A 13,884-nucleotide genomic window follows, 5' to 3' on the forward strand; every position below is an offset into this window, starting at 1 on the left:
CTGCCAAATTCTCTAAAACAACGTTGGAGGCAGCTTATGGTAAAGAAATTAACATTCAATTATCTGGCTACAGCTCTGGTGGACATTCTTGAAGTCAGATTGACAATTGTACCTGTGTAATGATTATGCTGTTTAATCAGCTTCTTGATATGCCACACCTGTCAGACAGGAGTGGATTATCTTGGCAAAGGATAAATGCTCACTAACAGGGATGTAAACAAATTTGTGATGTACATTTTTTTGTGAGAAATAAGCTTTTTGTGCATATCTAACATTTCTGGGATCTTTTATTTCATTTCATGAAACATGAGACGAACACTTTACATGTTGGGTTGATATTTTTCTTCAGGTTACACTACCGTTCAAAAGTTTGGGGTCACTTAGAAATGTCCTTGTTTTTGAAAGAAAAACACATTTTTTGTCCATTGAAATAACATCAAATTGATCAAAAATACAGTGTAGACATTGTTAATGTGGTAAATATTTTAATGGCTGATTTATGGAATATCTACATAGGCATACAGAGGCCCATTATCAGCAACCATCAGTCCTGTGTTCCAATGGCACGTTGTGTTAACTAATCCAAGTTTATCATTTTAAAAGGCTAATCGATCATTAGAAAATCCTTTTGCAATTATGTTAGCACAGCTGAAAACTGTTGTTCTGATTAAAGAAATAATAAAACTGACCTTCTTTAGACTAGTTGAGTATCTGGAGCATCAGCATTTGTAGGTCCAGTTACAGGTTCAAAATGGCCAGAAACAAATACCTTTTTTCGGAAACTTTGTATTCTGGTTAGAGCCAGTTTGCGCAGTTCTGTGAAGGCAATATTACACAGCGTTGTACGAGATCTTCAGTTTCTTGGCAATTTCTCGCATGGAATAGCCTTAATTTCTCTTAACAATAATAGACTGACAGGTTTCAGAAGAAAGGTCTTTGTTTCTGGACATTTTGAGCATGTAATCGAACCCACAAATGCTGATGCTCCAGAAACTCAACTAGTGTGTAGAATAATACCCAAATATGCAAAGAAGGATATCACATATCTATATAACTTTTGTGTACCTATTCAGGATACATCACCATGAAGAGATTCATTCATATGAATCTCGTCATCCATAATTATGCGTTTACATGTAGTACAGATCAGGGACCCATGATGAAATTCCGTTACTGGGTGTAAATCCACTTCACTTACTGTAGTTCAATAAACAAAATATTTTTTTTTCAAATTCAATGTGTCGTGTCATAGCTGACACCCACCCCATTCTTTCTACAGACATAGTTGAATCTTAATTCAGAGCAGATATTCAAGAGTTTTTGGAAAACGAGGACACGTAAAAAACAGTAGCTTTGGATTTGTATGTGAGCCTGCATCGTGTAATTCCTTTCAGAATGGTATGCTTACCATATGTGACAGTCTTCTCACAGGAAGTAGTGTTAACGCTGAGCACACTTCCTGTGCTGTGATGACTGTCCTGTCACACAAGGGTTGGCGTTGCTGTGAAGTCGTCTGACCTGCCCTCTTTCTTCCTGGAAAAGCTCCCTCTGGGTTTTGGCAGTGACTCATCCACTGGTTGATTATGGCAGTGAACCCCAGGCAAATACTTAGACCACACTAAATTAGGCATCAATTTAAAAGGCTTACACTTTATTTTTTAACGTTGTCTTTCTAGCAGCTAAAGATTTTTACAAATGCATGTTCTGTTCCTTCCTGTTGAAAATACACATTTTTAGAATGGTGCATACATGGTGATCTGAAATGCTGTCAGCTTTTTTCATACCTTGAGTTTAATCAACACTATCAGCGCTCATATTAAATTTGAACATTTATATTGGCAAGTAACATCATCATTCTATTTGGCATGTGCCACCACCTGGTATTCATCAGAACCACTTGAGTTTAGTCTCTGGTTGAATCCTCACCACACGATAGAGGATGTGTTTGGGCCTAAGTGTCTGATTGGCAGCCAGATAAATGAGCTTTGTGGTCACTGATGTCTCTGTCTGCTGTGTGTTCACTCGCTGAGCTATCTGGCTCTAGTAGTTTCCTATGTTGCTATGATCCCCTGGGGATGGGTTTTGCAGTACTGGTGAGTTATACATGAGTTTGATTGGTATAAGACTGTTGAAATATATATTAGGATAATTTGATCTACACTACAGTATGTGGACACCTGCTTGTCGAACATCTCATTCCAAAATCATTGCCATTAATATGGAGTTGGTCCTCCCTTTTGCTGTCATAACAGCCTCCACTCTTATGGGAAGGCATTCTAGTAGATGTTGGAACATTGCTGTGTTGACTTGCTTCCTTCCATTCAGCCATAAGAGCATTAGTGAGATTGGGCACTGATGTTGGGTGAGTAGGCCTGGCTCGCAATTCATTCCAAATGTGTTCGATGGGGTTGAGGTCAGGGCTCTGTGCAGGCCTGTCAAGTTCTTCCACCCTGATCTCGACAAACCATTTCTGTACGGCCCTCGCTTTCCTGTTTCAGCATGTCAATGCTTCTGTGCACAAAGGGCCTTCCCCCAAACTGTTGCCACAAAGTTGGAAGCATAGAATCGTCTAGAATGTCGTCGTATGCTGTAGAGTTAAGATTTCCCTCTGGAACTAAGGGGCCTAGCCCGAACCATGAAAAACAGCCCCAGACCATTATTCCTCTTCCTTCAAACTTTACAGTTAGCAGTATGTATTGGGGCAAGTAGCGTTCTTCTGGCATCAGCCAATTTCAGATTCGTCCGTCGGACTGCCAGGTGGTGAAGCGTGATTCATCACTCCAGAGAATGCGTTTCCACTGCTCCAGAGTCCAATGTCGGCTTCACACCATTCCAGTTGACACTTAGCATTGCACATGGGGGTCTTAGGCTTGTGTGCGGCTGCTTGGCCATGGAAAACCATTTCATGAAGCTCTCAATGAACCGTTCTTGTGCTGACGTTGCTTCCAGAGGCAGTTTGGAACTAGGTAGTGAGCATTGCAACCCGAGGACAGACGTGTCCCATTCTATGAGCTTGTGTGGATTACCACTTTGCAGCTGAGCCATTGTTGCTCCTAGACTTTTCCACTTTACAATAACAGCACTTACAGTTGACCGGGGCAGCTCTAGCAGGGCAGACATTTTACAAACTGACTTGTTGGAAAGGTGGCATCCTAAGACGGTGCCACGTTGAAAGTCTTTTTTACATTTAAAAAATTTTTTTTTACCCCTTTTTCTCCCCAATTTTGTGGTATCCAATTGTTGTAGTAGCTACTATCTTGTCTCATTGCTACAACTCCCGTACGGGCTCGGGAGAGACGAAGGCTGAATGCCATGCGTCCTCCGATACACATCCCAACCAGCCGTACTGCTTCTTAACACAGCGCGCATCCAACCCGGAAGCCAGCCGCACCAATGTGTCGGAGGCTACACCGTGCACCTGGCAACCTTGGCTAGCGCGCACTGCGCCCGGCCCGCCACAGGAGTCGCTGGTGCGCAATGAGACAAGGAGATCCCTACCGACCAATCCCTCCCTAACCCGGACGACGCTAGGCCAATTGTGCGTCGCCCCACGGACCTCCCGGTCGCGGCCGGTTACGACAGAGCCTGGGCGTGAACCCAGGGACTCTGATGGCACAGCTGGTGTTGCAGTACAGCGCCCTTAACCACTGCGCCACCCGGGAGGCCCGCCACGTTGAAAGTCGCTGAGCTCTTCAGTAAGACCATTCGACTGCCAATTTTTGTCTATGGCGATGTTTATCTATGGCTGTGTGCTCGATTTTATACACCTGTCAGCAACGGGTGTGGCTGAAATAGCCGAATTCACTAATATGAAGGGATGTCCACATACTTTTGTATATATAGTGTATGTTTTCAAGAGGGTTCTGAATAAACAGATATTGGAAGGCCTATAGAAAAATATCAATAGCATTATTTATTATTTATCCCGGGAAAGGGGAGTGGGTTTGGATGGAAAATCCCAGTAAATTTTGGTAACCCAGTTCCAACCATTAAACCCTATTCTTGTTGTATTCCTGTCTGTTACAGCTCTTCAGTGTCTGGATGCTGTTAAGCCGTGTGTGAACAATGCTACGTGTGCCACCTTCACCAACGGGACAGGGTACTGCAGGTAAGACTGGCTTGGCTGAGGAGGAACCCCTCAGCTGATTGTTGATTCCAGGACTAACCCAACCCAGGGGATAAATCCAACCCCATCTTTCCACAGGCACAGGGAACACTGACTAAAACCAACACGGAGAGCACCACCAAAACATATACCTCCAAAGAGATCTCGGGGGATCTCCCAAGTTGTTGTTGCCAAATTAGTGACTCTGCCACTGTATTCATTGGTAACACTATCATTCACTGTCTAAATCCAGATAGGGTATTGCTTTTTAATGTTGGGGAATTCCACATTAACAGAGTGACACTGAGACTGACTTTTCACTTTAAAATGTATGTGAAACAGAACCCAATGATTGCAAAATTAAACATTTTCCACATAAAATTTGACAAAAACACATTTACTTGAAGAACAGTGCAGATGCAAAGTTTGATAACAGAATACCGGCACCAACAGCACTAACAGTCATTCTGTTACCAAACCTTGCATCTGCACTGTTCTTCAAGTTCTTCTCTTAACACAGGGGCCCCCCAGGGGTATGTCCTCAGCCCTCTGCAGTACTCCATGTTCACTCACGACTGCGTGGCTTTGTATGACACCAACTCCATCATTATGACCATCCTGTGTCACTTTACTTGGACTAAGAAAATACACTTTATGACACTGTCAATAAGCATTATGACCAGCATAATCATATAAGCCAGATAGGCCTATCACGTACATGTCCTTATGTCAATCATCAGTCAAAAAGAGGGTGTCTTGTCCTGCTCCTGAAATATGCATTAGGGTAGGTGCATGTCTGACATCAATGTGTGCGCAATTACAATGGTTATTTAATATGGTACATTTCAGAAAATTGTATATAACATAAACATACTGTTGACAAGTAGGTTATGGTGTAATGGAATGTTTTGCCTTGTGTGGTAGGTTTTGTGAGTTTTGACACTTATGTAGGTGTCATAACCAGCCATAAAATAATGCAGGTCTAAATATATGTTGTGACGGTGTTATGACCATATTATGACAGGTTATGTCAGCTGTTATGACATAAAGACATGGTATTGACTGTGTCATAATGTGTTAGGTGGCTGGATGTCAAGTACAGTGCTACCTAATTTTCATTGGAAATTGTTAAGTAGACCTTTTGCATAAACAAACCATACAATTTTAACTTTGCAATCATTGGTTTTTATTTGACATACATTTTACAGTGAAAAATCTGAGTCTGTGTCACTCTGTTACCATGGAATTGCCTTGTTCTGTAAAGGTCTGTAGTTATTTAGGTTTGTCATGACATAGTCCTAAACCTAATTCCTTTGAAAGTGCTTGTAATTATGACCTTAGCAGAGAAAGAACAGATACTCCCAATCTGATCACCAATTATGGAAGCACACAGCTGGATCATAAGCCTATTACGTTTCATTTAATGGTATGTGAATCACACTCTGTTTCTGTTCCCAAAGGTTTGCTGCTTTCAAAATAAATAGAAAACATCTAGGCTATAATCAATGTTTGCAAATACACTACATGACCAAAAGAATGTGGATACCTGCTCGTCAAACATCTCATTCCAAAATCATGGGCATTAATATGGAGTTGGTCCCCCCCTTTGCTGCTGTAACAGCCTCCACTCTTCTGGGAAGGCTTTCCACTAGATGTTGGAACATTACTGAGGGGACTTCGATGGGCTTGAGGTCAGATCTCTGGGCAGGACAGTCAAGTTCTTCCACACCGATCTCGACAAACAATTTCTGTATGGACCTCACTTTGTGCACGGGGGCATTGTCACACTGAAACATCAAAGGGCCTTCCCCCAAACTGATGTGACAAAGTTGGAATCACAGAATCGTCTAGAATTTAATTGTATGCTGTAGCACTAAGATTTCCCTTCACTGGAACTAAGGGGCCTAGCCAAATCCATGAAAAACAGCCTCAGATCATTATTCCTCCGCCACCAAACTTTACAGTTGGTGCTATGCATTGGGGCAGGTTGCGTTCTTTAGGCATCTGTCAAACCCAGATTTGTCCTTCGGACTGCCATATTGTGAAGCGTGATTCATCACTCCAGAGAACGTGTTTCCACTGCTCCAGAGAGCAATGGCGGCGAGCTTTACACCACTTCAGCCGACGCTTGGCATTGCGTGTGGTGATCTTAGGCTTGTGTATGCAGCTGCTTGGCCATTGAAATCCATTTCATGAAGCTCCCGATGAACAGTTATTGTGCTGACGTTGCTTCCAGAGGCAGTTTGGAACTCGGTAGTGAGTGTTGCAATCGAGGACAGATGATTTTTACGAGTTACACACTTCAGTACTCGCCGGTCTCTTACTGTGAGCATGTGTGGCCTACCATGTTGTGGCTGAGCCATTGTTGCTCCTAGACATTTCCACTTCACATTAACAGTAGTTACAGTTGACTGGGGCAGCTCTAGCAGGGCAGACATCTGACTTTTTGGAAAGGTGGCATTCTATGACAATGCCACGTTGAAGGCCATTCTACTTTCGATGTTTATCTATGGCTGTGTGCTCGATTTTATACACGTGTCAGCAACGGGTGTGGCTGAAATAGCCAAATCCACTCATTTGAACTGGTGTCCACATACTTGTGTATATATAGTGTATGTTACTCTACAGGTGTAGGGAGTCCATTGTGTGTCTTCTCCTGGTCTAGAACACGACAGTGACCTTGGTAGCTTTTTACCATCAGTGGTTGTAATGAGAACGACTAGGAGGATAAGGGAGCCGAAGGAAAATAACACTGAACTTGAGTCAAACACACTGGTTTTAAGGGTGACTATTGAGTAACTGGCATTGACTGCCCCAGAGGGAAGTTTCAACATTCGAGTTTGTCCCTCTTCTCTATTATCTAAAAATATAAATGTACTCCTTTGTCCCATATTGAATGTCTATGATGATAACGGTAGCAGCAGAGTTGAGTATGTGAAGGCTGAGGGGCCTGGCAGCGGGCTGCGCCTCCTGAAGAGAGGAGTCTTTCAGTCCAAGGCCAGTCAGGTGACCGAGAGCAGGGCAACTGTTAGACTGATTAACCAATCAGTCTATGTGCCGTCGTCACACAGTCACGGCTCCTTCCCGCCGGCCGACCTCAAAAGAGTCATTGTGTGAAAATCCCATTATGTATTTATTAGACTTCCAACATATTAAAAGGCAAGCAGTGAAAAATAAACAGCGACCTTCCATTCCCCCTCAAGACATGTGTAATTATGGACTGTTGAGCAGCCCAGGGGTGAGAGAGATAATTATGATGACTACTGTTGTGTTGACATGTTGTCTTTTGGACAAGACCGGACATTGGCAGGGGACGAGGAAGGCAGGCTGAAATGTGCTTGAAGGCGGATTGATGGCTGCCTGTTGGCTTTTGTGCAAATGGACAGGAGGATTCAGAGAAGGGAACAGGATAATTCAGAGAAGGGAACAGGAGGATACAGAGAAGGGAACAGGAGGATACAGAGAAGGGAACAGGAGGATACAGAGAAGGGAACAGGAGGATACAGAGAAGGGAACAGGAGGATACAGAGAAGGGAACAGGAGGATACAGAGAAGGGAACATGAGGATACAGAGAAGGGAACAGGAGGATACAGAGGAGGGAACAGGAGGATACAGATAAGGGAACAGGAGGATACAAATAAGGGAACAGGAGGATACAGAGAAGGGAACAGGAGGATACAGAGAAGGGAACAGGAGGATACAGAGAAGGGAACAGGAGGATACAGAGAAGGGAACAGGAGGATACAGAGAAGGGAACATGAGGATACAGAGAAGGGAACAGGAGGATACAGAGGAGGGAACAGGAGGATACAGATAAGGGAACAGGAGGATACAAATAAGGGAACAGGAGGATACAGATAATGGAACAGGAGGATACAGATAAGGGAACAGGTGGATACAGAGAAGGGAACAGGAGGATACAGATAAGGAGATAGGGGTACATTCAGCTGATGCTTAGTAATGCTTTTTCATTGAGGTGACACCCAAGCATTCCTCTCTCTCTATCTTTTTGCTTACTGGGAACGTATGAGAGAGATGAGTCTGGGAGGGAGAGGCTGGTTGGCTGGCTGGCAGAGCAGAGTCTGGGAGGGAGGGGCTGGCTGGCAGTCTGGGAGGGAGGGAGGGAGAGGCAGGCTGGCTGGTTGGCAGAGCAGGGTGTGTTTCAGCTGTTGGACCGGTGGGACTACAAACCTTCAGCCAGGGTGTGTGAAAGAGGCGTGTGTCACCGCTGTGTGTTTTGTGTCGCCTGTCCGTTGAGCCTGGGCCCAAGTGTACCTATATGTCACAGCACAGTGTTGATCTTAACATTTAGAAAACATAAGCTACGCTAGACCAATAAGGCCCAAAGAGAATGGCCGTTGGAGGATGTTCCTGTTTTTAGGAACATTCGCAAGATACAAGAGCCTAGTACCTGAGCACAGCAACCCTAGGGCGAGTGATGGCATCCAAACTTTTTTTTCTTTGCTGAACAAAATCCCTTTGTCTACTGCAGTGCCATGGTGCAAACTGATTATTTCTCCTCTTACTCTCTTGGTCTCTCTTTCTTTTCTGGCTAGATAATTTAGTGTGTAGTTTGTTTGACCTGACAAGTAGAATTTGCCTTGGGGCAGAGGGAGGAAGAAAGAGAGAGTAAAGAAAGGAGGATGTCTCTTTAGCAGTAATTTGAGGAGAGTATCTCAGAGCAGACTCGTCGCTGATGAGCGGTGGGGAGGAGGGGAGAGAGAAATTACCCTGTCACTGCCCCTCACTCATCACTCTGTCCGTCAGTCATCTCTCAGTCTGCCGGGCTAGATGCCTCTGGACACAACTTGCCTGGCTTCTTAATCCTTTGCTCTCTCTCTCCCTCAATGTATCTCCCTTTTCATTATTCCCACCATCTCCTCCCTTTCTTTTCATTTAACCCCTCCACCCTACTTTTTGTATCTCTGTCTCAGTCCCTCAATCACTCTGTTACCCCTTGTCTTTGTCCCACTGACTTAACGTTACCCCCTTTCTACATGTCTGTCAGTCCTTTCCCTGCAGAGAGCCATGATGTGATTTCCTATCCCAATGGAGCATCACACAGCCTCAGGTGAAACAGGAGAGAACCAGAAACTCTAGCAGTAAGGAGGGAGAGCAGAGTGGCAGAGCACTGCTGTAGCTCAATCACTTCCTCACTCCTTTCACTGCACTCTACTCCATACCTCTACTCCACTCCAGCAGACTAGCAAGCATACAGCCGCAGTAGCTGATAACACGCACACACACTGAGTGGCCAGGCAAACACATGACCAAAACCTAAGTCAATAAAACCCTGTGATTTTGAAGAAACAAACCCAAGGCGTTGATTTTTCTCTTCCTACTCTCGAGTCATCACAGTCCTCTTACCACCACAGCTCAACTATATGCATTGATAGTGTGGAACCACACAGATAAGAGGCTAAAGCCAGGCCCAAGGGCACCTTGAGACTAGGGAGTGGCTGGCCTGGCACTGGGACAGTCAAGCAGGGAAAGAGCTGAAGTGTGGCTGGCACAGAGGGCTAGGAAGAGGTCTGCCAGCAGGGGTGTTGGTGGATGTTAGGGAGGGGTATGACTGGGGGCTGTGTGTATGGTCTATGGGAAGGTTCAGGACGGGGTGGAGATGAGACCATTCATCATTATCAACTCTTGTCAACATGACCCGCTAGCCAAGAGGGACTGTCCCTTTTGAGGGTGTGTGTTTGTTCCTGCCACACACACACACATGCACCCCCACCTCCCACATGCACCCCCACCACCCACTCTCACCCTCAATGGGAGGAAGACTTACAGAATAGTGGGGAATATAACAACCAGATTCTAAACCCACAAGACACTGCAGTGACAAGTGGAACTCTGTGACAAAGATCTGTGGTGATAATGACAATAATGAAGAGGTGAAGCCACTCTGAAGCCATCCCACTGTGGTCTAATGTCCCATCTCTGAAGCCAGTACAGTTAAGCTGGGCTAACCATGTGAAGTTTAAAATGAGAGCCTTTTCAAAGGCCCAGTGGTTGTATGACCTCAATGAAATATGTAGGCCTCCTAGACCTTAATAACTAAATGGCACCACACAACAGAGGAAAGCAGATGGAGCATACAGACTCAAAATGGATTCCTCCTTCTGTCTGTCAGATCTTGATTCTTTTGGAGTGTGCTTTTAAATACAGTTTGCTATTTTACCACACAGCCCAACATTGGACTCCACCCTCCAACAGTCTCTTTTTCTCTCCTCTCTTCCGCCTTTCATTCCCCTCTCCCGTCTCCCCGCAATCCACCCTTTTTCTCTCTCTATTAATTACTTTCCATTCGCACCCCTCCCCCTTTCCCCCCCATCAGTCGTGTTGTTTTTGCAGCCTTTCTTTCTTCTCTTTATGAAAATAGGTTAAAGCTGAAGCTGAACGAGACCAAGTGTTTGCTTCCAAAAATACCACTCTGACATGTCTTCTGAGTAAAGAGCGTAGAATGCAGTGAGCAAAAAGGAATGGGAGAGTTTTATTGTAAAGAAGCCAAGAAAAGCAATACCTTTTCTATTATGCCCATGGAGTGTCATATAGCCTAGATCACACAGTCCCACAAGGATGATTCTGTGATTCAATTTTTACAGCTAGGAAATATAGCACATTTTCAGTGTGGACCTCCAGACCTCATTGAATACCAAATGTGGCCCCCGGGGAAAAATGAGTTTGACACCCCTGGCCTAGATCTTCTAAAAAGAGGCACACATCTCCCAATATTTTCAACCTACACCATCATTTTTGGTTTTGAATTTTTACTCTCTACTGTAGAATATATACTACATACTTGCACCAGAGAGTCCACCTACGCTCCAGTCCAACCAGCCAAAGCTAATGAGTCGAGTGTGAAATGTGAACAGGAACTCTGTTTGTGCAGCCCAGTCAGTGTGTGATGGCCAGAGGGAGAGAAGAGAGGAGGAGGGCATGACAGAGCTATTAGGCATTAGTGAGCGGGCGGGGATAAATGAGAGAGTTAGAGAGGCGAAATCCTCCCTTTAGCCCTCACCCACGCCCCAGTGGACAGGACCGGGAGAGGTCAGCCATCGGAGAGCCAGAGGTAGAGGGAGAGGGGGTGCAGGGACTGGACGGGGCCTCTAATGTGAACCAGCTGTAGAAACCTGACACCACGAGAAGAGAGAGGAAAGCTGCAGGGAACTGAACTGAGAGAAGGAAACGGGGAGGGAAAGAAAAATCCCACATTGAGGTTAACAAAGAATCCTATAGATGAGTTTGGCTGCAGAAACTCTGGGTTATTCCTGAAAGTAGAGCTGACTACAGTCTAGCTATGTGGTGAGGAGCAGTCTGGACCCTATTTGACTGAAGGGCTTTGTGCATGATTTATACAATTTATTTTTTTGTTCGAGTTCAAAAAAATGTATTTGTTCAACATTTCTGTGAACAGACTCCACAGGCCAACATGTTTTGTTGTATTATATACACTGAGTATATCAAAAATTAGGAAACACCTTCCTATTGAGTCGCATCCCTTTTGCCCTCAGAACAGCCTCAATTTGACGGACATGAACTTTCACAGCCATTGAAAGCGTTCCACAGGGATGCTGGCCCGTGTTGACTCTAATGCTTCCCACAGTTGTGTCAAGTTGATTGGATGTCCTTTGGGTGGTGGACAATTCTTGATGGAAACGGTTGAGTGTGGAAAAACCCAGCAGTGTTGCAGTTCTTGATACACTCAACTGTGTGCCTGTCACGTATTACCTTAACCCGTTCAAAGGCACTTCAGTATTTTGTCTTGCCCATTTACCCTCTGAATGGCACACACACAATCCATGTCTCAAATGACTTAAGGCTTAAAAATCCTTCTTTAACCTGTCTCCTCCCCTTCATCTACACTGATTGAAGTTTATTTAACAGATGACATCAATAAGGGATCATGGCTTTCACCTGGATTCACCTGGTCAGTCATTGTCATGGAAAGAGCAGATGTTCCTAATGTTTTGTACACTCAGTGTAAGTCATTTTAGGTCCTCTCCCCTAATAGTAATGATATGTGTCATGCACAGCCTTGTTCTTCTGTTGCAAGGGATAGGTACTGATTTGGTTAGGGGCAATATTATACTGAAGTGCAGCATGCAACAATTTCAAAGAGAGTTACAGTTGATATAAGGAAATCCTTCAATTGAAATTAAATCTGGTGTGACCACCATTTGCCTCATGCAGCGCGACACATCTCCTTCACATAGAGTTGATCAGGCTGTTGATTGTGGCCTGTAAAATGTTGTCCCACTCCTCTTCAATGGCTGTGTGAAGTTGCTGGATATTGGCGGGAACTGGAACACGCTGTCTTACACATCAATCTAGAGCATCCCAAACAGGCTCAATTGGGGACACGTTTGGTGAGTATGCTGGCCATGGAAGAACTGTGTACAGATCCTTGCAACATGGGGCTGTGCATTATCATGCCGGAACATGAGGGGATGGCAGGGGATGAATGGTACAACAATGGGCCTCAGGATCTCGTCATGGTATCTGTGCATTCAAATTGCCATTGATAAAATGCAATTTTGTTCGTTGTCCGTAGCTTAGGCCTGCCCATACCATAACCCACCGCCACCATGGGGAACTCTGTTCACAATATTGACATCAGCAACAACGCCATACATGTGGTCTGCGGTTGTTAGGCCGGTTGGACATTCTTACAAATTCTCTACAACTACAGTGCCTTGCGAAAGTATTCGTCCCCCTTGAACTTTGCGACCTTTTGCCACATTTCAGGCTTCAAACATAAAGATATAAAACTGTATTTTTTTGTGAAGAATCAACAACAAGTGGGACACAATCATGAAGTGGAACGACATTTATTGGATATTTCAAACTTTTTTAACAAATCAAAAACTGAAAAATTTATACGGAGACTTGATTACACACAGGTTTATCATCATTAGTCATTTAGGTCAACATTGGATCATTCAGAGATCCTCACTGAACTTCTGGAGAGAGTTTGCTGCACTGAAAGTAAAGGGGCTGAATAATTTTGCACGCCCAATTTTTCAGTTTTTGATTTGTTAAAAAAGTTTGAAATATCCAATAAATGTCATTCCACTTCATGATTGTGTCCTACTTGTTGTTGATTCTTTACAAAAAAATACAGTTTTATATCTTTATGTTTGAAGCCTGAAATGTGGCAAAAGGTCGCAAAGTTCAAGGGGGCCGAATACTTTTGCAAGGCACTGTATGTTGTAGGTGGCTTATGGTAGAGAAATTAATATTAAATTCTCTGGCAACAGCTCTGGTGGACATTCCTGCAGTCAGCATGTCAGTTGCATACTTCCTCAAAACTTGAGACATCTGTGGGATTGTGTTGTGTGACACAACTGCACATTTTAGAGTAGCCTTTTATTGTCCCCAGAATAAGGTGCACCTGTGCAATGATCATTCTGCTTACTCAACTTCTTGATATGCCACACCTGTCAGATGGATGGATTATCTTGGCAAAGGAGAAATGCTCAGTAACAGGGATGTAAACACATTTGTGCACATCATTTTATTGAAATAAGCTTTTTGTGTGTATGGAACATTTCTGGTATCTTTCATTTTCACTCATGAAACATGGGATCAACACTTGACATGTTGTGTTTATATTTTTGTTCAGTGTAATTGAATAGAGCACAAAAACCTGAAGGACAACCTATGTATCGCTGACGCTGTGACATTTCATTTTGTCAACACCGGTTTGATAATACCAATTTAATTCAATCAAATTTATGTCATCTTTTCTTTCAACACTGTTAAATTTCAGACAGAT

General features: G+C 44.0%; 1 protein-coding gene across 1 annotated transcript in view; it reads left to right on the forward strand.

Annotated features, from left to right (window-relative positions):
* The window catches only part of notch2 (notch receptor 2), a 57,331-nt gene that overhangs the window by 16,853 nt on the left and 26,594 nt on the right, over positions 1-13,884 (forward strand). The window contains exon 2 of the mRNA XM_036978102.1: positions 4,027-4,108. Within this exon, the coding sequence (XP_036833997.1) occupies positions 4,027-4,108 (82 nt within the window). The remainder of the gene's footprint in view (positions 1-4,026; positions 4,109-13,884) is intronic.

Source organism: Oncorhynchus mykiss, chromosome 5, assembly GCF_013265735.2.
Source record: "Oncorhynchus mykiss isolate Arlee chromosome 5, USDA_OmykA_1.1, whole genome shotgun sequence".
NCBI classification, from domain to species: domain Eukaryota; kingdom Metazoa; phylum Chordata; class Actinopteri; order Salmoniformes; family Salmonidae; genus Oncorhynchus; species Oncorhynchus mykiss.